The sequence below is a fragment of the Channa argus genome, chromosome 6 (assembly GCF_033026475.1).
Source record: "Channa argus isolate prfri chromosome 6, Channa argus male v1.0, whole genome shotgun sequence".
Classification (NCBI taxonomy): Eukaryota; Metazoa; Chordata; class Actinopteri; order Anabantiformes; family Channidae; genus Channa; species Channa argus.
Window position 1 is genome coordinate 19,486,101 of NC_090202.1, and position 27,954 is coordinate 19,514,054.

Below are 27,954 nucleotides of genomic sequence, written 5' to 3' on the forward strand. Positions count from 1 at the left end.
TATAGAAGACAAGATAATTAAAACAGAACACAAAAAGTGGAAAACAATTTGTGCGACAGTGGTGATAGAGCAGCAAGAAATGAAGAGAAGAGCAAGGCTGAGAAAGGAGTGGGGCAGGGGACTCAGTGATGGAGAGTGAGCACGAGAGGGGGGAGGAGCAGAGAGATGATTCCCTTCTCTAATCCTCTAGACACACGCTTGGTCTGGCTGCCTACTAGCTCAGAAAGGGAGATAGAGAGATGGAGGCAGGTGGAAGGAGCAAACAGAGAGAGACAGAGAAACCGAAGGAAAAAACAAGATGAAGGGAAGAAAAGAAAGGAGTGCTGCCTCCTGTACACCGTGCTGAGAGAAACACAGAAAGAGAGAGAGGCAGTGAGGACAAAAAGGAAACCAGCGACTGTTGCACAGTTTGAGCAGGGGGAAGGAAGCAGCAGAGAAGGAATGTGATGCTTCTTACCAGAGCTGCCTGATCCAAACTAGGAGAGAAGGAGAGGAGCAACAGAGAGGAGGACAAAAAATCCTTCAAAAATAACCCGAAGAGAGAATAGAAGGAAGCATAACTGAGGGAGGGAGAGAAGAAGAGGAGGATGGAGGAGTGGAGAGAGAGAAGAGATCCCTGGTTTTTCAGGTTCCCATGAGTGTATGGACATGAGCCCAGCCAGAGTTACTACAAGATGCTGTCAAAGAACCACAGAGTGAGGGCGGAGTGTTAGAGTGAAAGAGATGGATGTCTGTTTCTACAAGCTACGGCTGCTCTTGGAAACTCAGTAGAAGTAGATGTTAGCACTTACTCTGTGTGTATACCAGGTGTGTATGTGTCTACGTGTGTGTAGGTGTAAGAACCATATGAGTGACCAGCTGCTTAAGAAGTAAACAGGGTCAGGTGCACCCAGAGGGCAAAAAGGGGGCAAAGTTGGAAGAGTACACGTGAGTAAGTGCATGAACGAACACTTACACACAGTTAGGAGTGTGTGCATCTAGCACATAGAAGCTTTAGTCAAACCATCTCAGGTGCACTTAGGGGAGACACCGTGCATGTTTGGGGACTGCCACGCAAAATAAAAGATCACATTGAGGCATTACTTAACTTCTTCAAGCTTCCTTTTGACTCCTCTTACACTGAACTATCCCTCTGAGAGCACCCCTACCTCATCTTAATCCAACAAGTGGACTTGAAGACTCAGGAAAGGGGACGTTAACACCAACACCGGCACAACTGCTGACCGCAAAGCCCACCAGAAGTGGGGTCAAGCTTGACTTCCTGTGCCCAGTGGATGCCTCCTACCTCTAACAATGGGCGAATGGACCATCCTAGAGCGCCTCCTGGAGGCTGCCGTGCAGCAGCACTCTACCATGATCGGAAGGTGCGTTGTGCAGAGACTGAGTGTAGTGAGTGATTGTATTCTTGTTTGTGGGATCGAAATGAAGCTACTCATTTAACTCATTTAAGAACAAACTGTTCTTGCTTGGTTCAATCATGTGTGCATGTGTCTTATCAGCACCTGCATATTGTACCTATGTTATTTAAAATGCAAGAGTACGAGTGTATGTGAAAGATTCATGCATAATATCAATCCTCCCTTGCTTCCAGTCCGAAGTCCCTGATGGCAGGCTGAGGGGGGGGCTTTAGCTTCTTTAATCCTTCTGAGTGACAGGATGGGAGGGTTAGGATACCAGGAGGGACACTGTAAGCCCACACAGAGGCTTTGGACATCAGAGCATCCAGAGCAGTGTGAGGACATCTCATCAAATGAATGCTAAACACAATGCCTCCATTCACATTTATCTCTGTATCTCTCTGCACCAACGTCTTCACTCTCCCTCTCTTTTCCTCTCGGTTTAGTATCAAGTCTCTTTCAGGAGCCACTGCAATACACATGGGTGCTTTATTTGAGCTTGTACAATTTTGTCCCCCCTCCCTTCTTCCCTATCTTCCTTTTATTTTTTTATGTATGTCCTACAAAAAAGCAATAGGAAGGTTGTGACGGTTATGATTTATGCATATTCTACATGCCAAGATGTCTTGTATTTTAGTTTAAATAGCTTGTTATCATCGCCCACAGAATGGGCAATTATTTATGAGCATTTTGAACATTTTTGCGCATCAGCTGTGCAACTGTGTTAGAAAATATTTTACATGTACTAAAGAATACGTTCCTCGGTTTAGGGGTTTTCTTGGTGCATCTTTGAAAACCACAGGTTCACCATGGGTTCATTAGAGACAGTCTGAATTAGCCATTTAAACCGATCCCCTCAAGCTACTGACTGAGTCTGTCAAGTAGTAGTCGTGAATTATTGAGTGAATAAATGTCATCCAGTTTATGGAGTAAATGATGTGTAGAAATAATTTTGTTTTTGGCAGATGAGTCTTCTGCTGACAAATCTCTGAGTGTGAATTTTGTCAAGTCAAGTTAAGACTCTGACTGATTTTGGGCCCTTTCTGAGAACGGTCTGTTTGTTAAATGGTTAGAGTTGATCACTTCGGTGTTATGAGAAATGATTGGTCAGCATTTGGTTCCCCTAATTCATGACACACTTGAAATGCAATCACTCATTGACTGGACTAATCATACTGGGTTCAGGGACTCTAGGAGAGATGGTTTAATAAACCACAAAGGTGTTCGAGGAAAAGAGAGGAACAGTTGGGTAGCAAAGTAGTGAGGAGAAGATCAGAGCAGAACAGAGTTTGAGAGGCGTGAGAGACAGAAAGCAGATGAGGAAGACAGAGTGAAGGAGTAGGCAGCGAGGAGCAGTTATTCACAGACAAGTGAGCAGACACATGGCCTCAGTCTGCAGGGCGTTGGTAGGAAGCCAAGAGGACTGTCTCGTCACGAGATGGTGCTGCATGTCATCACCTAAGCAGGGCAACCAGGACACCCGGCGGCCAAAACCCTCAGATCATCTTCACACGGATTATATCTGTTGTCCAGATAGTTGAAATATTTAGATGGCAGGAGGAAAACTTTTTCGAAATATCAAATTGTACACACAGGACTTCCAAAGGCCCTGTTCAGTTTCACTTGCATTTGTTTGACCTTAATACATTTGGTTTCCCTCATCCAGAACCACTGATGGCAATATTTTAGATTTTATAGTGTACACACGTTTAGATTCAGTCAACCAAGAATTACAGGTTTTGAAACGTGTGTAAAGGTCTGTAAACTGCAGAACTGTATACAATATATTTTTGAGAAAACTGATCTTGTGTGTGTTTTTAGCACATAGCTATAAATAAAGTTTTTATGTGCACAGGAAGTTCAGAGATCAGGATTATATTATTGTATCAACATTTATCAACTCTTGAGCTTTTAGGAAGGCAATCATTGGTCTGTTTAAGGACGGTTCTACAGGATAGATAGATAGATAGCTTCTATCAAGTGGCTTGAGCTCAAGTTGGCATGTTGAAATATGTGAGAATAACTTACCTGAATGCTTCTGAAACTATTGTAAATTTACAATTATTGAACTACTTGATTCCAGGTTGGAGTTTAACTGGGTTTTTGTAGTCCTGACTGCTATATTAAAACAACTATTTGATGGATTGTCATCACACTGCTTCACATCAGCATGTTTGTCATTGTGAGCATGTTTGCATTCTGACATTGGCATTGAGCATAAAGCATGTACAGTTTCATAGAGCTACTTGCATGGCTGTAGCCTCTTGTCTTGTCGGCCTTGACATGAGCTGAGCAATGATAGAAGAAATTATGGTGTTCATCATAATGTTCGAGTTGACCCAGTACTCAGTGTGCAGCTCCACTCTACTTGCATTACAAAAGGGTTTGTATTTAGTAGTTAAACTGCACGAAGCACCCTTTGGCCTTTAATCTCCAATTATTTCCACAGCCGTAAAGTAAATTGACTGACTCACAGATTGACGGTCCAGTTAACCAATTGATTCAGCACGTGCTGTCCTTTCCTTGTAAGAGTCTTACTAACTCTACTAAGAGGATTAATTCAGTGGGCTCCATAATAAATGAGTTATTGCCTGACATTTGTTAGTCCACAGCACACTATACTGTACACACAAGTCTGCTTATTAGAAATCTAAAGGGCAATTTCTGTTTGACTTATTAGTAACAGAAGGACATATGTGCAATTGTGTCCTCACTCATTGAAAAAAATTGATATACCACAAAGGATGTCATTTATGGTTCCATTTTCTCTAAAACGTTATTAATTTAAAGTGCTCCTGATAACTTAGTGCTATTAATGATAATATGAAAATAGCCAGTCAACCATTTATAGCTTTAGTTTCCGTTTGACAGCCTGTGACAAGTCCCTGCATCTGGCTTTTTTTACAGCTCAAAACCATCTAATCTGGGCCATCGCTGCTGACATGAATTTTTATAAATGCACGCTAATACTCCTTCAATCCTAAAACCTGTTTGTCCTTCCACCGTGGTTTCACATTTTATTGGTCAGTGCAGGTGGCGTCCTGCAGCAGGAGTTGCTGGAAAGGTTCCTTTCCCTTAGGTGATGCTAGCATGTGCTCTGATGAGAACACCACGACAACATCCTGTAGATCTGAGTCGATTCGTCATACATGAGTCACACGCGCACACACATTAGGAGGAGTATAACACTCACTTGTTTTTGTAAGGTTACAGATGGCACAAGAGATTCCCATCTTTGGTCAGGATTTGTGTGTGTGTGTGTGTGTGTGTGTGTGTGTATGTGTGCGCGGGTATGAACACTGATTTAGTGTGAGAAACGTGAGCTTCAGTGTATTTTGTGGGCAAATCACATGAATTTAGATAGGTACATGTTTATAAGAGTGTGTGCGTTTTCACCTGCAGCCTGTGATTTATTCCTGCCATTACGGGCCATGAGCTGGGTGTAAATTGACTTCCCCTGAACCATCTGACGGACTGTGGAACTGCAGTGCCTGTAGGTACACAGCCTGTGATGAAGCGCTCTCTACCTAACTACTGTCAACACATCAATCATGCTGTCTTAGTGGTCCTGCTCCCATAGACTTTAGTTTTATTTGTGAGCAGATTTGGTCAGAGCGGGAGTGCTAAACGTGCAAGTTCATCCTCCCATCACTGGGATATGGATCTCCAATAATGGAATAGAAAGTGGAGCCTGATAGAAGACAGGGCACTTAATGAAACAGTCTTCAGGCTGTCTGTTTGCAGTACAAATGGACTCATTGGTCATAATGACTGAAATGTCAAGTGAGTGATTAAAGCTTTATGTACCTCATTGACTTTTTTGCCTGTTAAAATAAACTGTGTTCGTAACTAGCATAGCGAATTATTCTTGCGTCGAAGAGAATAAGAATAAGAAGATGAAAGTTATAGCGGGTATTAACCATAAGTGTTACTACTTACCAAGCTGACTGAGAACAATAATCTCTTTCACCCCTCCTAAATTTGCCAGGACAGTAGATGGCCGCGTTAAGATACAGAACATTTTTGGAAACCTTCAAGATAGTCCAGATCTTTAAAGTCTCATTTCTTTAGGAAAAAAACATCAGCTATAGTATTTATTAGGAGCAAAACGTAAAATCTACAGGAACAGATTTTCCTGTTTTAACAGGCTCTTGGACGCCGACTAGATGTCTGTTAGTTTCAGTCGTTTTGTGTATTTTAGACCCATATCAAATAATTTGGAACGCCACTAATTATTAGATTTTGGTCCTTGATCTGTTTCTGCAATAAAGATGTATTTTCATTTTCAGTTCTCAACAATTTATTTCTCTTTAAACAGACTTGAATAAATTAATTGGCCTAGCAACTTTAAGGCTAGAAACTATTCACAATGCAGTCCTCTCTGTAGAGACTCTGTTACCTGTAGTTGTTCATGCATTAATGTATAGTCTCCAATACAATACATCCTGTATTTTTCAAACATACTGTTCAGAAAAGATTTAATTCTGCTCCTACTATAAATTATACATGTTATGCTTCAGTCTAATAGGTTGCACAGCCAATATCTCAACAAAAAAAATTTTGTAGAGTTTTTTAGTCTTACTCTGTTGAATTTTACAAACACTTTACAATTTTAAAGCCTAGCTCTTCAATACTATGTGTGACATTTAACTAAATTTTAAACACAAAAAGTGGAAAGAAAAAGTACGTCCGTCCAGTCGCTGCATAAAAATGCATATGTGATGGATTGTTTGTTTTGGTCAGAAACTGTTAAATGCAGCCTTGTCTAGTTTCACTGTGGGAGTGTCAGATGGTTATACATGGTCAGATAAGCATTTGAATGAAGCCTACTGAGGCCTTAAAACTGCTTAGTAGAATAAGAATATGATGCACAAGTGTTTGCAGCAGCAGTTCATTTGGAGACAAAGAGAATCCCTTAAGAAGAGATCTCCTGGTATCTCAGCATGTCTCTGCATATGTACAGAAGATGATAAAGAGTCTGTGTGTGTGTCTGTCTGTCTGTGTGTGGATGTACTCCTGCTTATGCCCTATACTTCATTCTTGACATATATCTGCTCACTCAGCATGACTCCTCAGCATGACTCCCCAGGGTCAAATAAATGTTGTCACTCAGTAGCCGTTGGCTATTCCATCTTGGAAGATATGTGTGTGCATGTGCATGTTTGTCACATGAACTCTTTCAGCACAGTACAATGCATACACCAATAATGTCTATATGTGACTCAGTGTGCCTATGTTATTGACGGGCTCCTTCCTCAAGCTCTTACCATGTGGGGCGTTCATAAAACCTATGGATTTGCTGGATGATTTTGTTTGATTTTGTACAGAGTGAGGCATATCTTAAAAATGTATGGCATTGCATCTTAAAAAAGAAATGAAGAAAAAAAGAAAGAGGATGTGACATTGCCTTGCTTGCAGCAGATTCCCCGGGGAGATTGTTAAAAAAGAGACACTAAAAGAAAGTCAAGTGAGACCTCCGACTGCTATTCCCTCTACCCCTCCCTGTCTCTGCTTTCACTTGCCATCCATATGTAATGACCCCCAAGATGCTGTCAGCTGTAATGTCAGTCTCTTCTCCAAACTGCCACAAGAAGCTCGTTATTAAAATGACCTTCTGTAAAGAGATAATGAATCCCTGGTGGGAGGCAGATGCACGAAATTCTTGCGGCCTCTTAGACTTTTGGAACAAACATATTGTGCATCATCCACCTACTGATAAAACCTATATTAATAAACACCATCTGGCAAAATAATCACATTGTCAAATTTGTTTTAAAGATGCCTAACCACTGTGCTCATTAGTGTTCATGTCTGCACTGACAGAGGGAATGATCTACTCTGGTTGTGCTACTAGAGATACGAAAATCCTGGAAATGAGCCCCAGGAGCACCATCAAGCTGGTCTGTACAGTAGCTGCTTGCAGCCTTTCATGACTGGAGTAGTACAACCAGCCTCCACAGGGACTGCTGGAGGTGCACAGTTGTAGCTGAGGGAGAAAGAGAAAGGAACTGCACATAATTATGCAGCTTGTGTTCTAATTTCCTTTTGCATGCACTTCACATAGACTCCACATATTCTCATTGTGTCTGAGCTGTTTATTCCTCCTGTCTTCATCCTCACAGCCCACATATGCTAAGGTCAGAGTTGTCAAGCTGTTTGCATGGTGGAGGATTAATCGATTAAGCTCAAGTACAAGTGTGCGCATCAGACAATGTTTTAAAAGATAAACCTCAGTCCTTTCCTTAAACATACTGCTATTGCCAAGCTTAAAACAATTTCAACGTGTGCATCATGCACACTAAGGTGCACAGGACCACTAAAAGAAACACTAGTGGCTAAAATGTACAGCCGAGACCAGATTGCAATATCCTAGTTGGCCATAAAAAAGAGAGAAATAAGGATAGAGCGATTAGAGCCAGTGCAGGTTCAGAGTTCAGACAGATTTCACCTTGCAGGGCCTCAGGGAGATGCCGTCTCTGGCAGGGTGACTCAGCAAGGCTTATAGGTTTAGTGTTAGCGCCTCGCTGGAGGGCAGAGCAGGTCAAAGTTAGAATGATACCAGAGGGTTAGTTTAACCTGCACATTACCTCACACACAAACACAGGAGAGCAACCATAAAATACACACATGTACTCTACACACACCAGTCATTTAGTCTTAATCCTTATTCATAAAGTGTATATTATTTTTGAAACATCAATCTAGCACTGACACATTAACCTGGGTGCCCTGAAATGATTGCTGAGAAATAGCAAATTATGGTTAAAATGACTGGTAGGATTCATTTTGCTTGTGGTACTATTAGTCCTTGCTATCCCATTGCTTTTTAGACTAATAAGTTAGTTCTTCCAAGCTTCCAGGCAGCTATTAGCTTCAGCTCTTGAAGTATAGTGCAATGGAAATTGTCTTGCAGACAGTTAAACCCTGATCGTTCCTTTTGGCTTTACCTTAAAGTAAAAGTAACTGTTTTGTTAAATGTAAGTGGACTTGAAAACTCCCATGTTTGCATGAGCCGACATTCACTTGAGAAGTTCAACTATATGTTGTCAGGAAATCAATACTGACAATAGAAGAGTATGAAAAACAGTCCCTGCTCTTATCTACATCCCCACCTACAGTAACATGATGAATTATTTATGTTAGGGAAGTTTCTCCAAGGTGATTTCCATACTTAATTGGCAAAAAATGTATGCATGGTAGGCATTCGTGTTTCATTTTAACATGATTTTGCATTTTTAAACAGGGCAGTCTGTGCATGTTTCAGTGTGAAATGTGCTGCTTATTGGATGTTATAATACAATATGCTGCAATAGCACTACATATTTAAACACAGTATTATATTTTAAAAAGCATTAGATGCCATCTTACTTTGAAACAAGGGTGATGACTGTTGATTTTGTATTTATAATGATGGACAGAGATTTTTACTGAATTTGCATTGCAGAGAATTTGCAAAAGAAAATAATTAAAAATAATTATATAGTTTAATTCGTGTTTATGAAGATGTTTGGATCATCTTTTTATCTCATACACCCCCGTGTAGTCCATCGGCATTCCACAAAACACAGTGAGATAGTGGTTTAGTGTGAAAAACAAGTTTAACATGTTAAAACATGTTTAAAATTGTATTTGCTTGCACAGATTTTTCTGTAGTAACATAAAAAAAACAAAAAATAAAAATGAGAGATACAATTAAAACAAATAGGCAATTTTGATCTTCATTTGGTACAAGCTGTCTCTGCAGCTTTGCTTTGTAATTTTTTCAGGTGGGTCTGTTTGCGTGAGGGCATAGTGGTGAGGTTATTTTCCTATTTTTACAATCTGCTTTTACGACACATGACAAACTACATTTTCATGCAGGCCTCATAAAGCTGTCCAGTTATTTTTGACTGATTGTTTTGTTTCGCTGCTGATGTTCTGATACTGCTTTTCCTGCACGTTGTTCTTCATTACTTTGTCTGCACACTATATCTCTCTCTCTTCATCTTGCTTTTTGAACATGAAATGAAGCCCTCATGCCATTGATTTACTTTACTTGTCCCCACCTGCCCCTACTCCCATCACTGGCTACATCTTCACACTTTACTTAGGTCCCTAATGAATAAGGTGAGAATGTAACAGTCACTTAGACTGCCATTAATCCATCCATTAAACTCTTTGAGCATGTTTGAGTGCATGTGTTTTTAATGGCTGTTCCCTAAAGGCTGTATCAGCCTCAGCACAGTGTGTTTGACTCAACATGTATAAAAAAAATCTTAAGTTCACACCAGTTAAACATCTTTCACGTTGCTAAAACACACACCATCTCAGCCAGGACCAACATACTGATTCACTGCCCCCTCACATGTGTGCACAGTCACACACTCCCTCACTAATAACCAGATGGTCATCCAAATATACAAACATGTGCGTAAGCGAAGTTGCAGCGTGGTTACTATATTTGTTCATTACTCAGGGGCAGAAACGTACACATAGACACGCTTTCTCACACACTGCCAAAACTGTCACAGTCCCTGTCTCTGCAGCTGATCGTATGAGCAACCAGATAGAGTGTGACAGTGCATTCGCACCTCACCACAAGCACACAGTCCCATTCGCAGATTTTTCAATTAGGCACTGAAGTCAAGCTGCTGGGAATGCATTGGATTTCTCTGCAATATGTTACATTCACACTCCTCTCATGGCCAATTGTAAAAGAAGCTACTTGTTTGACAGTGCTGAAATATGAAATGAATAAATTTAGCCTTCCCAACATGTAGAATGACAGCAGTAGGAGCTGTTTTGTTGGCTGCACCTCCCAACACGCATCAGCGTGACATTTTGGGAATATGAGCCTGCGCTCACATCATATCAGATGGCAGATAGTAGATGATAGAGCATCATATAAACGGGCCATTCGCTGTAAGCAAGACAGTCAACTCCAGGTGGGAACTTGATGAGATGAATATACTGAATTCCAATAAGATGGCTAAGTTTATGGCATCAAAAAGAAATGCATTTCCCAGTGATTAGTTTGTGATAATAAGTAATAATAAAGCATCTGGTCTGTGCAAAACATTGCCAAACATTTCCTGGGGTTTTACCATTCATGGTGGCTTCAGATGGAAACATGTAGATGTTACTGTAGCTCGGCTTCTGAGTGGGCTGAGTGCTTTCCAAGGTCAAGTTTTAACTTTCAGCCCCACACGTAGGTATAGAAAATCCCTCCTCCTGGGTTAGATCAGTACTTAAGGGTTTGGTGCTACACCTTTACTTGGCCTAATTAATCCTCAATGCCAAATTAGAAACTCTAGCAAGTTTTTCAATTAAAACTAAATTCTCATTGCACCCCTGTTACATTTGGCTTTAGCATTTACTGTTTTTCTATTTCTATTACTACAATGACTGTTCTTCAGTAAAAGTACTACAGATTCATTTTACTACTTCAGTAAAAATAAACATTTTAATCTTTAGAGTGGGCAGCACTGTGGTGGAGTGGTTAGCGCTGCCGCCTCACAGCTAGAACGTTGTGGGTCTGCTTCCCCGAATTACCATGGCTTATCTGTGCAGAGTTTCCATGTTCTCCCCATGCTTGCGTTGGTTTCCTTCAGGTATTCAGATTTCCTCTCACAGTTCAAAGACTGCTAGGCTAATTGGTGACTCTAAATTAGGTGTGAATGTGAGTGTGAGTTATTTTCTGTGTATGTCTCTCTGTGTTGGCCCTGAAATAGACTAGTGACCTGTCCAGCGTGTACCCTGCCTCTCATGCTATGACAGCTGGGACAGGCTCCAGCCCCCCCACGACCCTACACAGGATAAGTGGTTACAGATAATAGATGGACGGATGTTTAGAGTACAATTCTGTTACAACTTAGGAACTTGTCACAGAGTCAAAACCTCAAAAAGTCAGTGGACTTTTCAGTGCCATTCCCGAGGTGAGATTTCCATCTCAAATGAACACAATGTTCTGCCATGTAACACAACCGTGGAATCATGAACACTACCATTTAATTTGTCAGATTCTCTGTACAGTTTTTCCCATGTGAGCGAAATGATGCATTAGAGGTTAACTGATTCTAAAACAGCTACATCAGTCAGTAACTTGGGTGGCTAAAATAATTTTATATTCATGCGCTGGGACTTGTGTTGTGTAAAAAGCCCTCGCTGCACTTCATTGTGCATGTATCTCACCACATCAGTAAATAAAATGTAAATGCTCCTCAAAAGACCACAGCCACAGATAGCATTACAATCTCTCGACCTGTCCTAAAGCACTGCATGCCTTTTTAATATCTACATGCTTATGCAACAAAAACAAAGCAAGAAAAATGCATGAACAAAAACTGTGATGTTTGCTGGCAGTTTTATTGTTGTAATAATGTAATGTTATGTAATAATGTGTAATGTATATAAATATCCAGTGTGTAAATATAATCCAACTAGCCTCTCGTGATATGAGTGTCTTTTTAGTTGTAATTAGGAACACTCTATAATAAAAGGTTTTTTTTTTGATTAAGTGTGTTTGGGATGTTCCCTGCTCAACCATGTGCTGTCTGCTTGTGTGTCATGGAGGCTCCCTGCATGTGCCAGAGAGGATGATTTGGGTTGGGCCTTGGCATGACAGAGCTGTGGTGGGTGTGGAGTTGGCATGGACATGACTGCCCTAACTTGGGATTGTCCAAAACCCACCGATTTAATCTGGATTACACCCATCATTTCCCTCTCTCTCTCTCTTTCTGCATTTCCCTCCACTGCCCCCCTCCCCCCTCCCCCCTCCTCCTTTCCCGCCCACACATTCATGTTCTCCCTCTCTCCTGCTGCGCTTTCTCCTGCTCAAGCCTCACCCTTCCATCACAACCTTACAACCCAACCTAAAACCAGCACTCTCACTGGTTGGTCTGTTGCCATGGTGACCACTCGTGATTTCTTTTTATTCCTGCCATTGATCTGTTATGAATGATCTCAGAATAGATTTTAGGAAATCTATTTTTAACATCTGGGCTCCTTTTTAACTCTTAGTTGATTGCATAATCTGTTGCCAAGGTAACAGCCATGGTTATTATTGTCATGGAGACCCTTGCACGCATCGTACACATGCAGCAGTACACTAGGGGGTGCAATTAAATTTCGACAGGATAAATATATAAAGGACATATATTTAATTGCCTTTTATAGTCAATAGTCAGACTGATTTCCAACGTGCCATTTAATTTTACTGAAGCCTATCTGCACAAACATGTGCATGTAGTGTAGTTCTCTGTTTATTTGAGCCGTGAGCTACAATCTTTAATTTATTTCTATATTTCTAGCGTGAGCTGTTTGGAGGTATATTAATTAATCAACACACCAATTTAGTATGTTTGCCTGTGTGCATGCATGCTTGTCTGTGTCTAAAAGAGAAACAAAGAGGTGAATGGATGAATAAACATTATTAAGATATACTATTTTTAAATTTCTATTTTAGCAACTTGTAGTATATTGATGGTATATTATAATAAATGGTCTATAGTCTTCAGTAATGAGGAACATAAATAGATGCACATCTGTGCATTTAGACAATTATAGTCAGTACTGTACTAAGACAAAATTTCAATAATAATGCTAATGCTGGTAGATTTACCTTGCAATTCATCTGCAATATGTACTTTATGTCTCTGTCAACTCTCAACCATCAACATACTCAAGTACACATACACAAGTATTTGGCTGCACATGTACATTCACATATTATTAGAACATTGCAGCATCAATGTGAAGACACATTTCATTGTTGCAGCTGGTTGAGGCAGAGTTAATCTAAGTGCTTTTATATACATCTGACATTAACTCTCTCCAAAGGGTCACAGGATAAAGTGAGGGATCATAAGATTATTCGTTGGAGAAATAATAAGATTGCTACACACAACTGTATTTGTTTTCTCTGTTTTTGCAACTCAGTGAGACTATTTAACCATGGTAATATCCATTTCACTAATTGTGTGACTTCTAAAACCAGCGTTGATTTCGGTCACTTTAAAGGGGTGACCATCTATGGAATGACTAGTTTTATGTTCTACATTTGATTAAATGACTTTACTTTGCAGAAATCTTATCAAAATTAAGTAGGCGAGTAAAGTATAATTGCTTGCTTCTTACCATGACATTTACTAGATTGCGTGATTCTGTTATTATTTGATTATTTCTTGTATATTCATCCAAATAAACCACAAACTGGCTCCGATTTATCCGAACCAAACTGTAGTTACCTGATTGAAGACCAAAGGCTCTATTATCACTAGTTGGTATAATACAAATTCATCTTCATCTTCTACAGAGAGGATGGAGCTTACACTCGGCAATGTCATACACAATCGGCTTTGTACCGCCCTGCAACAGCTGGAAGAGTGTGTATGCATGTGTGTGTGTCTGTGTGTGTGTGTGATTAAAATGTGCATGAAGAGGTGTCCCTATCCTGTACATGATTGTAAAATTTATTCTGTGCTTCTCTGTATACAAATATATTTCTATGTGAGTCTCAGCACGTGACTGTGATATGGTAAATGTGTTTTTGAGTGTTTCTCATTGTATGTCCGTTGGGAATTGGGTGACCGTGCAGGATAAAAGACTTTCAGCAAGGGAGAGTGCAGCCCCCTCACTCCTTCTGTCACTGGCCTGAAGCACCGGAATGTCTCCTCTGTGTGTGCGTGTGTGTGTGTGTATGTGTGTGTATGTGTGTGTGTGTGTGTGTGAGTGTGTGTGTTTGTGTGTGAGGTTGGAAACAGTCTCGTGTGCCCTGTGCTGAACTACAAGCTATTGATAAACCTTGGCAAAGGATCACAGGCAGAGAAAGAGAGGGAGAGTGTGACCAGGATATGACCAGTGTCCATCGATATTTAATGTGACAGGACTAGATTTATCAGCTCTGTTGTTATGTTGTATTTGGGTTACCAACTGGCACCACTGGAAAAACAGAAAGTCAAAATATTAAAAGAGAAAAAAAATGAGTTGTGGAGCTGCAGGATAATGGTTGGAGTAAACAAAGTGATGGATGGACTGAGGAGGGACTTGTCCAAACCACTGCTAAGACATATGACTAAACATTGCTGCTGATTTATCTTTTCTACACACCATTAAGACTTTTTTTGTTGTTTTTTTTTTTGCTTAATATGTTTTTATATATCTAAACATCACAACGACTCATTTGTCACATGGTTATCAGTGTTATTATAATGCTTGTTAAGTGTAAAAACTAAAACTACTTGGTAAAGTTTAAGAAAACTGCTAGTATGAGATTCTGTGCTGCAACAAGATAATGCTTGCCAAAAACGTATTTGTCAAAACTTTTGTTTCAGATTAATTAAACATTTATTAATTAAAGCATTATATCATTTATTTTCCTTTTAAATCTGTATATTGCTCTAGCTTTCTAACTGCCCAGGTTATACTAGATAGTTATGTTAGCAATTGTCTTTGACATTTTCCTCTTTCCCATCTATATTTACTTTGTCTTTGTGGTGATGTGTCAAAAGAAATTGACACATCACTAATGAGCTCATGAGCAAATTGTGTCAAATGTGTGACTTTTTTGTAAGACTTTTGGCAGCCTTCATCCAGCCTATTTCTACTAACATCGTGCTCACATTGGCAATTCCTTTGTGCTGTGGCTTGCATGATTATGTCTGCTGACCTGTAAAAAAAAGGTCAACTCATTTTATGAAATTCCATTTGGTGTGTAATCACAGTGAGATGCTAGCCTGGTTCCAGACCCCGTCGCTCGAAGTAAAATCGAATTTGAGCTAAGTGAGCAGCAGGTGCATTGATTTGGATAAGATTTCATAGACAGAGACTAATGATTAAAGAAACTAGTTGTCATTAGGAATAGAAAATGCATGGCAGCAGGGGTGGTAGTGTGGTATGGAGAGGATGGAGAAAAGGCAAAGCTAAGCATTAAGGGAACAGGTACTGATGGAGACTAAGGTGAGACTGAAAAGGATTAGCAGGTCAGCCATGACTGTGTACATGTTTATCTCACAGTCCAGAGCAGCCTGAAGCAACCTCTACAGATTATCACTGATGACTCCATCCCAAAACATTCATTTTTATCTTGTAAAAAAACAAACTTTTAGCTATGCTATTAGAACCACAATCATTGCAACTCATTTTGACCATTTCTAACCATTTTATTCATTCTTTCTTCTTGATGGATTTAAGCCCAAGTTTCTGTTCTCTAAAAGTGGGGCAATATGTTCTGCATTTCCTCACTGAATTATCTCCCAAGCACAGCAAAATAATTTAGTTTGTCTTGCTGTTACAGTGAACTCTTCTTCAGGGTTTTGGCACATAGTAAACTATAGCAACAAGCTCTTTGAGGTACCCAAGCCACAAATGGTGCAACAAATCTGCTCCCCTCCTCAGAAAATACATGTTGACTTAGCTTCTAGTCAATACAGTTCTCTCTCTCTCCTTATTTTCTGCCACTCTCCTGTTGCCGTGGTAACTAGCAGAGGGAAGTTAAAAGGAGGTAAGACTGAAAGGAGAGACAAGAGGAAAGGAAAGGGAGGTGGCATCGAGTTTGTGGGTAAAGGAGCCAGAGCTTCTTTTTCTCTCCTGCCCATATTCCAGTGTCTCAACAACCTCTCAGCACTTATTGATCCCTGGCCAATTATTTCCTCTGCTTTGATGTCTTCTTTTGTTGTCTCCTCAAACCACAATTCCAGTGTTCTTCTTTCTTCTTTTCTACTCTGCATTACTTGTGACCCTGTCTCTATCTACAGCTCAATAAAGAACATAAATATTCCAGAGTGCCTCGCAGCAACACAAGTGTGTACATTTTTTGTATGATTCTCACATCTGTTTCTATGTAAACAGCTGTGAGCAAGCCATTAGAAGAGACTGACGTTAACCATAAAGGGAGATATTTGATAATATCAAGAAAGCTGCACGGTGGATGGCATTTTATTTTATCTAGCAGTTGACTAATGTGGACCACTGAGGCAGCAACAGCTTATAGTGTGCATGTGTTCTTCTGTGCTGATGCACACATACATGTGTGCCATGTGCATGCATATGGAGGGGGCTCATAGGACTTGCATTCTGGTAGATGCAGAAGCTGTAATTATTTCTTCACCTTACTGTACACAGTAAAAAAAAAATTAAATTAATTGCAGTTTATAATTGAAGCTTTGAATATGACAAGCATCCCCTTAGTGCACAATACCCATCGTTAGACAATAAAGAAGCACGAGGAAGAAAGATGGTGGGTCAGGGACACACAATTGCAGGAGGAGAAGAGGCGTTTTGGAGTTGTGTTGGCGTAATGTTTGTGCATAATCACCACCGCCTGTGTGGTAACACAAGCAACATATTAGTCAAAAGGAACAACAAACACTGTCTAGCAACAGAGGGTGTGAGTGTGTTTCAAATATGTGCTAATATTTCTGTTTGAGACATATGTATACAACATAGGTATGTGATTGATAATTAATTAAATTATTGGTCAGAAAGACCAGAAAGAAAGAAACCCAAAGAAACCCAAAACGAAGAAACCCAAACAAAAACCAACAACACATTTTAAATGGCTTGTTTGCTTGAGCTCTGTTTTTTTGATACCGTTACACACACGTTTGAGGAGCTGCAGATGCTAATTCCTGGCATTTCTAGTGCATTAGATGGAGTTTGGCATTTTCTGCTTTAAAGCTACCACTAGCAATTTCAAACAAAGCCTAATTTAAAGTCTCTCATGACTGTTTGCTGAGAAATTATGCTCTTCAGAGAAAACTATAGACACAATCTGGAGATTATTCCAACCAGAGGTGGGGAGCGGGAAAGCTAGAGAACCCTGGGAGTACACATGAAGAAAAAAAGTTACAAAGATGCTCTGGAGATGAGAGGAAAAACAGGTGGGACATGTGGGGTACAATAATCTAAAGCCATTCGTTGGCATTAACGAAAAAAAAACCTAATGCAAGAATCCTCCCTTGGCCAAGCAACAGATTACAGCAGTGGGTTTGCGTGTGGAAGCTATTATATAATTCATTCTCTATGATGAGATTTTCCTCCATTGCTGATTTTCCTTACTATCCCCCTCTATCTCTCACACTGCGTCCCAGCACTGGCAGGTTTCTCTTTTAATTTAAGGAGAAGTTGCCCTACCCACACTAGATTTTTTGGTGATTTTATAATCTTTTTATCCCTCTCTGGAACTAATTCATTTTGAAGAGCAATTTGATGTCTTACAGTCAGTTTCAAACAGTCTCCACTTACTCTCTGGCCTGTGTTTGAATACGTGCATAAGCATACATTTGTGTAGCAGAATATGTTTGTTTGTGTGCACACAGGCATTTAGTGCAGTTTTCTCTCACTCTGTTATTGTGAATTCTCTGCTCACTAAGCTCCTTAATGGAGTCACTACAAGGGCAAATGCATTTTCATTTATTTTTTTACCTTCATTTTTTTCTAGCTTCCCTTCTACTTCCTTCCCCCTCCACATCCCACCTGATCACAGGTAGACAAATCGGCAATGAGTGTTTTCATTTTTCATTCTCGAGGTCATCACTGGTGACCTGCTATTTGATGAGAGGTACATGTGAAACGCATGCCATCAGACTGTGCAAAGGATTAACTTTGCCCTTCAACTCCACATCTGCGCCACACAAGACTACTGGTAGATTACCACACACAAAGCCAAATGCCATCTAATGATTATCTGGCAATGTCTAAGGCGCAGTAGCATGGGCCTCCCCCGGGATCCACTTTCCTGTTACAATGGTGTCCTGATAAACAGCACATTCTAATTCGGTTTGATTTTGCAAAACTACACTGATCTTACACAAACACTAATCTGTGAAATAGAGTGGATTGGCCTGGTGTACATTCAAGTGACAGCTACCATCTTTTGTTGGTGTTAGGTAATAGATCCAGACTTACAACGAGGGTGAGCTGCAGGTGAGCTGGAGTAAAGAGGCTAAGGTGGGATTTTAAGTGGGAAGCTGTCTACTGAGGCTGTTGCCAAGGAGAAAGGGTTTAGCAAATGTTTGGGTATAACTGCTGATTAGTTTTGTAGGAAGCACATAGTGAGGGACTGAGACTATAGTAGATTTTTAGGCTTTTAATTCAAAAGATCGACAGCTTTTTGCTTGTCCCCTCAGGGGTCACCACAGCGGAAAATGTTCCACATGTTCATTTGGCATGAGTTTTTACACCGGATGCCCTTCCTGCCACAACCCTCCCATTTTGGCTGGGGTTTGGGACCGGCACCATTGTGGCCCTTCGTGGCTGGGTGGGGCCACAACTGGTGGAGTGGGATTCAAACACGCGGCGTTCTGCATCCCAACCCAATGCTCTACCACTGATCCACCAGTCCTCCTTTTGAGGCTTTCAATTACTAAATCAAATTTTAATCAAACAGCAACTAGTGTGTACTACGTATATTGTGAAACACTGTCTCTTTAAAATTATTTGTCTCAACCAACAGATCCACTATAAATGTAACAAGTTAGATTTGATGGGCTACTGCAATAGCACTTACTCTGGGTTCACATTAAGTAATTGCAGCAATTTATCATATTGTTATTTATGGGATTCTCATTTATATAAATGGTGGCTATTAGTGAGAGTTGATTTAATGCAGAACTGGGTTTGAACCCCCCCATATTTGTACGTCTGAACTACAAGGCAGCAATAAATCCACAGATTAAAAGCCATGTCCAGGCCCGTGTGCAGACTGCAACCTCATCCCGGACTTAGTTATGTTGCAGATTACAGTGTCTAAAGTGCTTGCTTGGTTAGAGGTCTGAAAAATAAATGAGCGACGAATAAAGGAGGTCAAAAGGATGCCTTGAAAAAAGGAAAAAGAACACACGGGAGAAACAAGAACCTGTAGTCCATCTACTTGGTGTGTGTCTAATACTGTGAAACACTCAGACGCACGAAGTGTACAGCTATGGCAAGTGAGCACATGAGCATATGCTTGGGTAGGAACACATTGTTAAACAATCATGTAAAAGAAGTGAACTAAAGTGAACCCAATTTAAACAATAATCTCTTTGTCTCACCACACCTCACACAGAAATAGCACGTAATCTGTAGTCAGTCTCTCCTAAATCTCACCTGTTGCTATGACACAGACAAGAGAATACTGCATACGATTGCATGTGTGTGTTTGGATGTATGCAGAACTAATCAAAAGTCTATAGCTTAAGCGTTTCTGAAGTGAGGCTGCCATGTTAATAAAATAAGACAATAAGATCTCACAGTTTTTTACTTTTTTACTATTTAACTTTAAAAACTGCATCTTGAATCGCATATAAGCAGTGGCAACACAAACTCTCACTGATAAATCGGGTTTGAAGAACTGCTCCTACTCTTCTCTAGTTCTTATTAGGAGGAGCAGAGCATTAAGGGTGACACAATGCCCCTCTCCAATTATTAAGCAAGTTTTTCTCTCTTCTCTCTGCCTCAGTGAGTCCTTTCTCATTTCTTGCTGATCAAAAGAAGTTCAAAGTCCTTCCTGTAGCTCCCTGCTGTGATTTAAATTTCCACTCCCTCCTTTCAACCTTGATTCAGCACTTGTTATTCTATTAGATTTACCTTCGTTTCCTTGTTAATTCTCTTGGCTTTTTATGCTATGAACGTGCTGATAGTGTCCAGTTCCCTTTGACTTGCCCACAGGCCAGCTCATCACAGTTTGTTCTGTCTAATAATTATCCCATTGCTTGGGAAATTTGATGTATTCTCATAAAAGTGAGTGGAAAAAAAAGTTAATGTATTTGTCAATACTACTATGTTAATACTCTTCAATAAAGCCCGGGGCAGCAGTGGTTCAGTCGGTAGATTGGTTGCCCACTGACTATAGAGTTGGAGGCTCACGCCCCGCTCTCCTCCAACACATGCCCAAGTGTCCCTGTGCAGGACACTTAACCCCAAACCACCTGTCCCCAGCCACTCAGTGTCAGTCCCATGCCCAGTAAAAATTGGGGAGGGTTGCATCAGGCCTAAAAATGTGCCAAATCAGCATGCGGCATATTTGTATTCCTTTTCTTGCACTTCTCACAGTCAGTACATCTGCAAAACCACTGTCAAGAAAGACATCTCAGGACAACACATCCTTTCAACATTAAATCAGTATATGTCTTTGAGTGCATCAACCTCCCATCTCTCTCTTTCTCCTTTAGGATCCTGCTGACAGTGGTGGTCATCTTCCGTATCCTGATCGTGGCCATTGTTGGAGAGACGGTGTACGAAGACGAGCAGACCATGTTCATCTGTAACACTCTGCAGCCAGGCTGTAACCAGGCCTGTTACGACAAAGCCTTTCCCATTTCTCACATTCGATACTGGGTCTTCCAGATCATTCTGGTGTGCACACCCAGCCTTTGTTTCATCACCTACTCTGTCCATCAGTCAGCCAAGCAGAGAGATCGACGCTACTCTTTTCTCTATCCCATAATGGAGAGGGACTACGGGGGAAGGGATGGAGCCCGAAAGCTCCGCAACATTAATGGAATTCTAGTTCAGCATGGAGGCGATGGAGGAGGAGGGAAAGAAGAACCTGACTGCCTGGAGGTGAAGGAGATCCCTAACGCACCACGGGGCCTCACCCATGGGAAGAGCTCCAAGGTTCGCCGGCAAGAAGGAATCTCCCGCTTTTACATCATTCAGGTGGTGTTCCGAAATGCACTGGAGATTGGCTTCTTGGCGGGCCAATACTTCCTTTATGGTTTCAGTGTGCCTGGGATTTTTGAGTGTGATCGCTACCCATGTCTAAAGGAGGTGGAGTGCTACGTGTCCCGGCCTACGGAAAAAACGGTTTTCCTGGTCTTCATGTTTGCGGTTAGCGGGATCTGCGTGGTTCTCAACTTGGCTGAGCTCAACCATCTGGGATGGCGCAAGATCAAGGCCGCCATCAGGGGTGTCCAGGCCCGCAGGAAGTCTATCTGTGAGATCCGGAAGAAGGACATGGCCCATTTGTCCCAGCCACCCAACCTGGGACGCACACAGTCCAGCGAATCAGCCTATGTCTGATGATAACAAGAAGAAAAAGACGAGGGGGGGGGTGAATGTGCAAGAGAGAGCATGAGTTAATTATGACTTTAGTTTAATGAAGACGTGTGAAAGTCAAACAAGATGACCTCTTCTCTGTGATAATGGAATGAAACAGAATGTAAAAAGACCAAACCTCTTGCTGTACAACTGTAAGAGTCAAGAATGAGTAGAGGAAGAAGCAAATGACAAAGCATGAAAGAGGACAACGGTTTCTATTTAGCAAGTGAACATGATGAACACATCTTAGTCTCATCAGGAGATAAACTGCCATTTATACTTTTACGTTTTTTTACTAATTGCCCTTCGCTATTTTAATGGGAGGTATTCAATTTTAAAGGGGTTGGAGAAGGAGGGACTACAGAAGAGAGAGGAGAATAGATGAGAGACTGCATTGTGTTCTTTGGGGATATTGTAATCTGACTGTGTTGTTTGACGCATCCCATGGTGCTTTTCTTCTGGATTGTGTCAGCCTAAATGAAAAAGGGAAGACAGGACAGGGGATGGAACAGGGAGGATGAGCAGCAACATCATTAAAAGAAAAACGGAAGAACTGTCAAAGCCATGACAGACTCTGGAGAATGAAAGCTAGTTTGTGCGTGAAGAAGAGTAGTTGGGAGACATCACACTCTGGGAAAACATATGAAACCACTAAGGACAGAGAGAACATTTTTCTTTTGCTTCCTCTCCCCTGCCGGAGACTCAAAGTAGACTGTGGCCAGGAGAGAAAGAGCTGCCTCTGATTAGTGTCAGCTTCGCCTCTGCTGGAACATCATCACAAGCCAAAACCAGGAGAAAAAGACTGATGATGCTTATGTTTTGTCTCCTGGCAAAAGATGATTTTAACACAAACACAGAGAGTACAATAAACACTTTATTTCATTCCTCTCCTCTATCTCTCGCTCTCTCTCCTCCACGGTTGGCAGCTATATAGACCCTGAGGGGCTTCGGATGACAGTAATGACCCTTGCTGCTCTCCTGCTACGTAAACTTTGGAGAGAAACTAATGAACAAATGAACAAGCAGCATGTAAACGTCATGCTGTCCTAAAGCACAAACCAGACTTCCCTCCAGCATTCCTGTGTAATGAGGGAAGAAGAAGAGATAAAAAGTCAGGAGAAAGAGAACGAGAGCTTGAAGGAGAGGAATAGATTACTTATTACAACTTTACACAAGTTTTATACAATATATCACCATAAGTTATGATTTTTCTTTTTTTGAGAAAGCGATGGTGCCATCCTTGAGATATTTACAGTAATTATTGTTAAAAAAAATTACATAAAGTATATCATTGTAATATTATTTATCCATTTAGAATATATCCAAATAGATTTATTTATCTTTGCGAGTGAACTGGTTGCGATCTGATGTTGCTGTTTATTTTTATTTGTATAAACTGTCTGTCTTTTTTTTATTTTTTATTTGTAGTTGCTTGTAGTAATCATTTGTAACTGGTGGAACTAATGAATGACATGTATTGGGTGAGAAAGGACATGTTTGTCAGCATATTGTTTTGAAATGTTTTGAGGTTGTGCAGCTGATTTTGTATTTACAACAATTTAGGAAAACTTAATTGCAATTGTTACTTTTTTTGAATTAGTTTTTGCAAAGTGCAAAACCATGCAGCCGGTAAATACGGGATCTACATGAGTTTGTCACAGATAGCCTTGGTTTTCTTCAAAATCACCTGCACAGCTTCGCTCTTGTGGCTTGTGAGCCATTTAAAAAAAGTCATGTTTACACGACACGATGTTTCTTGAATGATCAAGCTGTGTAGCCAATGAGTAGTGACTCTCTAGGGAGAGTTGTGTTTTTGAATCTTAGTGGTTATCATTTTTCATTTCTATCTTGACTGGGTTTCAGCATGCATGCCTTGTAAGTCAAAAGTAAAGGAATGACATGAAAGAAATAGAAAAAGATAAAGATGACAGATTCTTGCACCTTGATTAATGCAGACAAGTGTGTGAGTGGCAGACTGAAGGAACTCATGTTGGGATGAAGGTTGTGCTAATGGACACACATAGACATTCAAAAGTGCATAATTTAAAACTAGGAGCTACCGCACTGTGATCCTGTGAAACCAGATATAAGGACACTTTGGTGAACAACATGCAGTTTTAATGGACATGGAAACAGAACACTGTCATGTTTCTCTGCTTCATGGAGGGTTGGATGACTCAGACATGCAGAACTCATAGGGATTTTATTATTTAATAATATTAGTATGTTTAGTTACAGTAAAGTTGTTACTAACCTATTCTAAACATACTGTAGCAGTTGAGTGACTTGTGCTTTCGCCCTGGCATTTAGGTGTGTCAACTGAGAATCAGCAATGCAAACTGATGAGATTTATGTATGTAGCCTAACTCTGCTGAAGCTCAGCACTGCCACATTTCAGGGTTTGATTCTTACAGGGACCACCCACACACTGAAGTACTCTCTCACAGCACGCACATGACACTTGGAATAAATGCAGTGTTCAATTTCTGCTACTAGACTCTGGCAATGGTTGTTGTAAATGTGAAGACACCTCTTTGTTAAATAATAACAATTTGTAATTTGTACTTTTCTGTTGCATGCACTTCTTGCTTGCCTCGTATGCTAGTGCTCCAGTTAGAAATTTCTATCTTTTTCACAATGCTTTTGGACAAACCGAACCTGTAAGACACTGGGGCTGATTGATAACAAAAGAGTAAACATGCATCAGTGACTGGTATGTAGACAGGAAACCTTAATGTGCCTAGATTAAGTCCTCTTTAAATAACATATTAGGGAATATTAAAATGCAGCTGATGCAATTACTGTATGTTTACTCAAAGTCAAGAATAACAAAAATAACCAATGCTACAATAGTTCTCTGAGAAACAGCAACAGTTGCTGTAGGCGATTCTTCATTCACTCCCTCTGCTATATTCTATGTGATTCTTACAGGTGATTATCCCCAGATTTAAACTCCTTTGAGGATCTCTGTGGGGCTCAATGGGATTGGTGCTGTCTACTGTATGCTCTAGGAGGGACAAATACGCTAACGGGGCATGGCGGAATGCCTAATAATAGAGGCTGAATCTTGGCTTCCCTTAGTTCCAAAGAGCTGGTGCTTCTAGCGAAGGCTTAAACATTGACCTTGAGCTTAAAGGCCAAGCCAGTGTCGTGTACTATACGCAGCTCTCGCTAGAGGGTCACTATCCAATGCTGTACTGATCTAATCACCACAGAGTGCTTGTTTTTTTAGTGCATACACGCATGTTTAACATGCATTTATTCCAAGAAAAACAAGCAAATCACAGGAACAACATGCTACAACATGAGTTCACTTTATTTGGATTCTGATGTTATGTCTGGTTTCATTCAGGTCAGAAACACAAACATGCACAGAGTGTGAGGACATAGACAACCATAAATGTGTCCTGGTTTTCGTCAGTTTACATTTATCCAGCGTTCATTGGTGACTCATGCCTCCTGCAGTGCTTTGTTGCACCACTTTCCAAATTCAGCGTAGGTCCCAAATCTTCCTACAGTCCACTACTCTTCACAGTCTACTTTTCTATTTGTCATTGTGAAATTAATTATGGAACTTTATTCATTTGCTTATCTTTTTGACGTGTGGGTTCATTTTGTTGTCTGTTGCTCTTTTTGTGCAGTGACATATCAAAAAAGTAAGCTGTTTTTCTATGTAAAAGAACAACAAAGTTTTTTTTCAATGTGTAAAACCAAGGGTAGAGTGTTGAACTATAAGACTAGATGAGAAATATGTTATATTTCCTCCCTTGCCAAAGTGATATGCAAAATTTAAAAGATTTTTTTAACTGCATGTGTAATGGCTAGAATAAGCATGTTTCTGTGTTTTTGTCAACAGAATCTTTAAAGAAAGACTTTTTTAGTCTAGACTTTGAGGCAACACTATTATGTCTTGATACCAAGTGTGTGAAATATTTACCCATTTTTTAGATGGTAAAGAGCCAGAGAAAACTAACTCTAAAACTATCTATTACAGATGATCAGTCTCAGCTTCTACCAGTACATTTAAAAAAATCTCCTACTACAAGCTATTGCACATGAATCTACAGATGGGTGACAAATTAAAGGGAAATCCAAAAGTCTTAAAAAGTGTCTTAATAAGTGGTTCGGCTACCTATCATCACTATATTTGAAAAAGATATTTTCCGCATTGTGCATTTTCCGCAACGACCTTTAGGAGTGCTGTCTAATGGTCCAAAATCTCCCATAGTTGATCAGTTGAGTTTAGATCTGTAACTGCATATCTTATATATCATTTTCATACTTATTAAGCTATTTAGTGACCCCTCGTGACCTCTGGATTAGGGCTTTGTCATACTAGAAGGTGATTACTCAGAACAATTTTGCACTGACTCTTTTCTCTAAAGGAAAATAATGCCATCAAAATGATAACCCCCCCACCTCCACCCCCACTAGATCTAGCCAACTATCCAGTTGATCAGTTTTTGTGACTGAGGCTTCTGCCATATGTCCCCCACAAATTAACCTTCTTTCAAAAGTGCTTAGATCTTTACCTTTAATGGTCTTGATCCTCATGCCACAAAGGACGATTAGATGCTTCTTTCATTCATTCAATTTTTTTTTATTTGTCACCTATCTGTACATCCCTTTATAATCTGTTGTAGAAGATGTTTTGACATATAAGCCAATCTGTCAAAAAACATAACACAGGGTAAATAGTAATATAATATAAGCATATAAGCAGGTCAAACACTGACACCATGAGATGTCAGACAAGAGAACATTCCAAGGTGTAGTCCCCAGCACAATGTCTAATTAACCTTCAATTGACACCATTTTATTGAGTTAAACATGGTCAATCTTCAGTGATGCTCTTGAACAACTGATTGGGACATAGTACACTGACAGCAAACTCAGGAAAGAAAACAATGCTGATCTTTTACAGCAATCTTTTCTAGTAAAAATGCTGTTTTTATGTCAAATCACAAGAACACTTTTATAGAAATACTCTTGCAACATACTTTTCTTGCACTGCAGAGCCCACCACAGAAAATTATCTTCAACCCTGATTATTTACCTATTGGTGCTAATGAGGACTTGGACTCCTTACTGAATACACTGATTTAGATACACCACCATATCTCCAGCACAATACTGCCCCACATATGTGTAACACAGGTCATGTAGCAAAGCAGATCCCCTTAAAAATCAAGCTATTACTCTTGACTGTTACTGAAAAAATGGGCATATTTACAAAAACCTAAAGCAGGTAATGATATCATTTTCACGAAACTCTCCACAAACTTTGTTCTGCAAAACAGTAGCGAACGATTTGATTCCTCAGGAAAGCAGCACTAAGTTCTGCTGTTTCATTCATTAACACAGAGCTCATGATTACATTATTCCTTATGCTGCCACCAAAAGGACCTTAGTATGTAGCCAATGTTAAGGGCTGGTAAGTGGCCTGCAAGCAAGTTTTGGGAATGCCCATCTTACACATTTAAGGGCTTCTTACTTATTACAGACTGAAAAGCCATAGTTTAAAAAAAAGAAAGACTTTCAAACTTGCCTTGGCGCTTTACTTTGAATTAATAATGTGCATTGATGGGCCAAAATTAATCATACGAAGTCAATTAGGTAATAATTTTTGCATTTAAATGAAAAAAAATAGACATCTTGCTTTAAATGAAAAGCTTTACTCTGTTTAATTTAAAAAAATATATAGGAATTATAGAGTTATTAAAACTTGTTTTATCCAAATGTTCAAGTTTCATTTTTATGTTTAAATAAAATGCTCCCTCCTCCCTAACCAGCGCTGTGTCTTACTGATGCTGCTGCCCTGTGGTCTAGAGTTTTATTTCCAATCTACTAATTTTAACCATTTCTGGGTTCAGGAAAAGACCTCTAAACCTCTCACTAATCTGTCATGATATCAGCCATAGCTACTTCTTCTAATTATGCTGAGTGGCAGAGTGGAATTCAAAACACCATCCGGTTTGGACCAAATAGCCCCTCAAGCATCTGTCTCTGTCTCTGAACAGTAATTTCAACCCCTCCTTTTCCACTTCTCCATCAAGACTGGCACCTCATGAGCTTAAATCAGAACACCTTTATATCATGATATGTTTCCGTAAACTGTGTGAGATGGCGGTTGCTACAGAGAGAGAGCATGAGATGAAGCCTGAATGGTTATATGTCCGGGGAGCGAGGGAGCAATGTCAGGTTTAGCCAATATTTGGCATCCTATTGTGGTGATCAATATTTAAGGCATCAGAAAGGGAACTAGTATAAAATCGTAGCCCTAGGAACTTGTCATACTTCAGCATAGCTCGTACTGTGACATCTGTACAGATGTAAAAGCATGGACTAAAACAGGATTGATGAACTACAAAATTAGAAACGCTTTACATCTGAAAATCTGTTGTTTTGCACTGCAGATATTAATGTGTACCTGACGGACCTTTGTTAAAGGTTCACTGTATATTTCTGACTGGTGTACTGTATGTAAAGACCGAATAAAACCTTGAATGTTACAACAAGCCTGAACTGGCTTTGTGTCTGTTGATTTATGACTTGTAAT

General features: G+C 40.1%; 1 protein-coding gene across 1 annotated transcript; it reads left to right on the forward strand.

Moving 5' to 3' along the window:
- On the forward strand, nt 1–27,913 carry LOC137129349 (gap junction delta-2 protein). The gene is made up of 2 exons (XM_067508398.1): nt 1–1,364; nt 20,528–27,913. The coding sequence occupies exons 1-2, from the start codon at nt 1,294–1,296 to the stop codon at nt 21,375–21,377; spliced, it is 921 nt and encodes a 306-aa protein (XP_067364499.1). The 5' UTR covers nt 1–1,293; the 3' UTR covers nt 21,378–27,913.
- Nucleotides 27,914–27,954: the final 41 nt, after the last annotated feature.